The 1,382-nt window shown below is 32.9% G+C and overlaps 1 protein-coding gene across 1 annotated transcript in view; it reads right to left on the reverse strand.

Annotated features, from left to right (window-relative positions):
• XRCC4 (X-ray repair complementing defective repair in Chinese hamster cells 4) overlaps positions 1-1,382 on the reverse strand; it is a 167,746-nt gene that overhangs the window by 136,225 nt on the left and 30,139 nt on the right. Inside the window, exon 4 of the mRNA XM_012721759.1 lies at positions 613-665. Coding sequence (XP_012577213.1) covers positions 613-665 — 53 coding nt within the window. The remainder of the gene's footprint in view (positions 1-612; positions 666-1,382) is intronic.

Consider the following 1,382-nt stretch of genomic DNA (forward strand, 5'->3'; position numbering starts at 1 on the left):
CCCCCGCTGCTCCCCTCAGCAGTGTATTTCATCAGTCTGCCTGTTCTGCTCCCCACTCTGTCTCTGTTGAGTCCTCTCACCGCCCCTGCACCTCTGGCCTGTATCCCAGTCCTGTATGCATACATAAATAAATCTTTAAATAAAAAATTTTAAAAATGAGATCTTATTTCATACCTATCAGGCAAGATAAAATTTAAGTCACATCACTGCATTCTGTTGGTGATGCTGTGGAGAACTAGTCAATTTCATAAGCTGCTGTTAAAAGACAATACAAATTTTCTGGAGGAGAATTTGAGAATCTAAGAAAATAATTATGTGCTTATCTTCTATCATCCACATATTTAGAAATTACCCTGATGATAAACCTTCAATAATCACAAATTAGCCAGAGATAATTCAGGGCAGCTTTATTTGAATAGCAAAGTACTGGAAACAATTTAATTATTCATCTGTAAGAGAGTAATTAAATATGTAATTAACCACACAATGGAGTATAAAGCACCTAAAAAAATGAAAATGGAAAATCTAACACCCATATATTGATTGTAAATAATACATAACAGGATGTTATTATGTGAAAAAGTCAAAATACAAGAAAGAGCTGTATATTACCTTGATGATGTTGATTTCCTGAACTTTGTATCTGTACTGCAGTTATTTGAATACTAGAGGATTCAGAGTAAAGGACAGAAATTATCTTCTTTTTGACCTTTCTAAGGAAGTCTAAAATTAAAAATGGTAGTTGTGTCAAAACATATAATAGACCAAGGCCATAACAAATCTGGAAAAGATCACTATAATCCAACATATGCATCTTGCCATGATGGGCATATTGCCACCATTGGACTAGTTTTGGATAATTTGTAGCTAGAAATATTATATTCTCTCCAGAAATCATAAAAATAAGGCAATTGGTCTTTAATTATTACAAGGTATTTATTTTAAAACAAATATTTTGTTTGGATGCTCCCAGTTTTGAATGATATCATTTACTAAATGACTAAAGTCACCAACTTTATCGATGATGTTATACTACTTACCCCCCAAAAATTCAACAAATATATGGGAAGCTCTGAATTCACCAGTAAACTTACATCCGACAGAGTATACAGCGGAACAGTAACAAACATCTGTTTAACAAGGGAAAGCCACACTACTCCCAATTTTTCAGTTTCTATATATATTAAAAGTCAAGATAAGGTTATAAAAATTGTATCACATATTTAAATCAATGCTAATCATAGTGCAGGAAAATCAGTATGCCTTGCAAGGGGACACCTTGTATAACAGTTTAATATATTTCATGACAGTATATATCAATTCAGTTAGCAGTAACATCAGAAGTATATGCTTGAGGGCTCCTAAATGTGCCTTACTTTTAA

Source organism: Condylura cristata, unplaced genomic scaffold (genome assembly GCF_000260355.1).
Source record: "Condylura cristata isolate star-nosed mole 26May11 unplaced genomic scaffold, ConCri1.0 scaffold00007, whole genome shotgun sequence".
In the NCBI taxonomy this organism is placed as follows: Eukaryota; Metazoa; Chordata; class Mammalia; order Eulipotyphla; family Talpidae; genus Condylura; species Condylura cristata.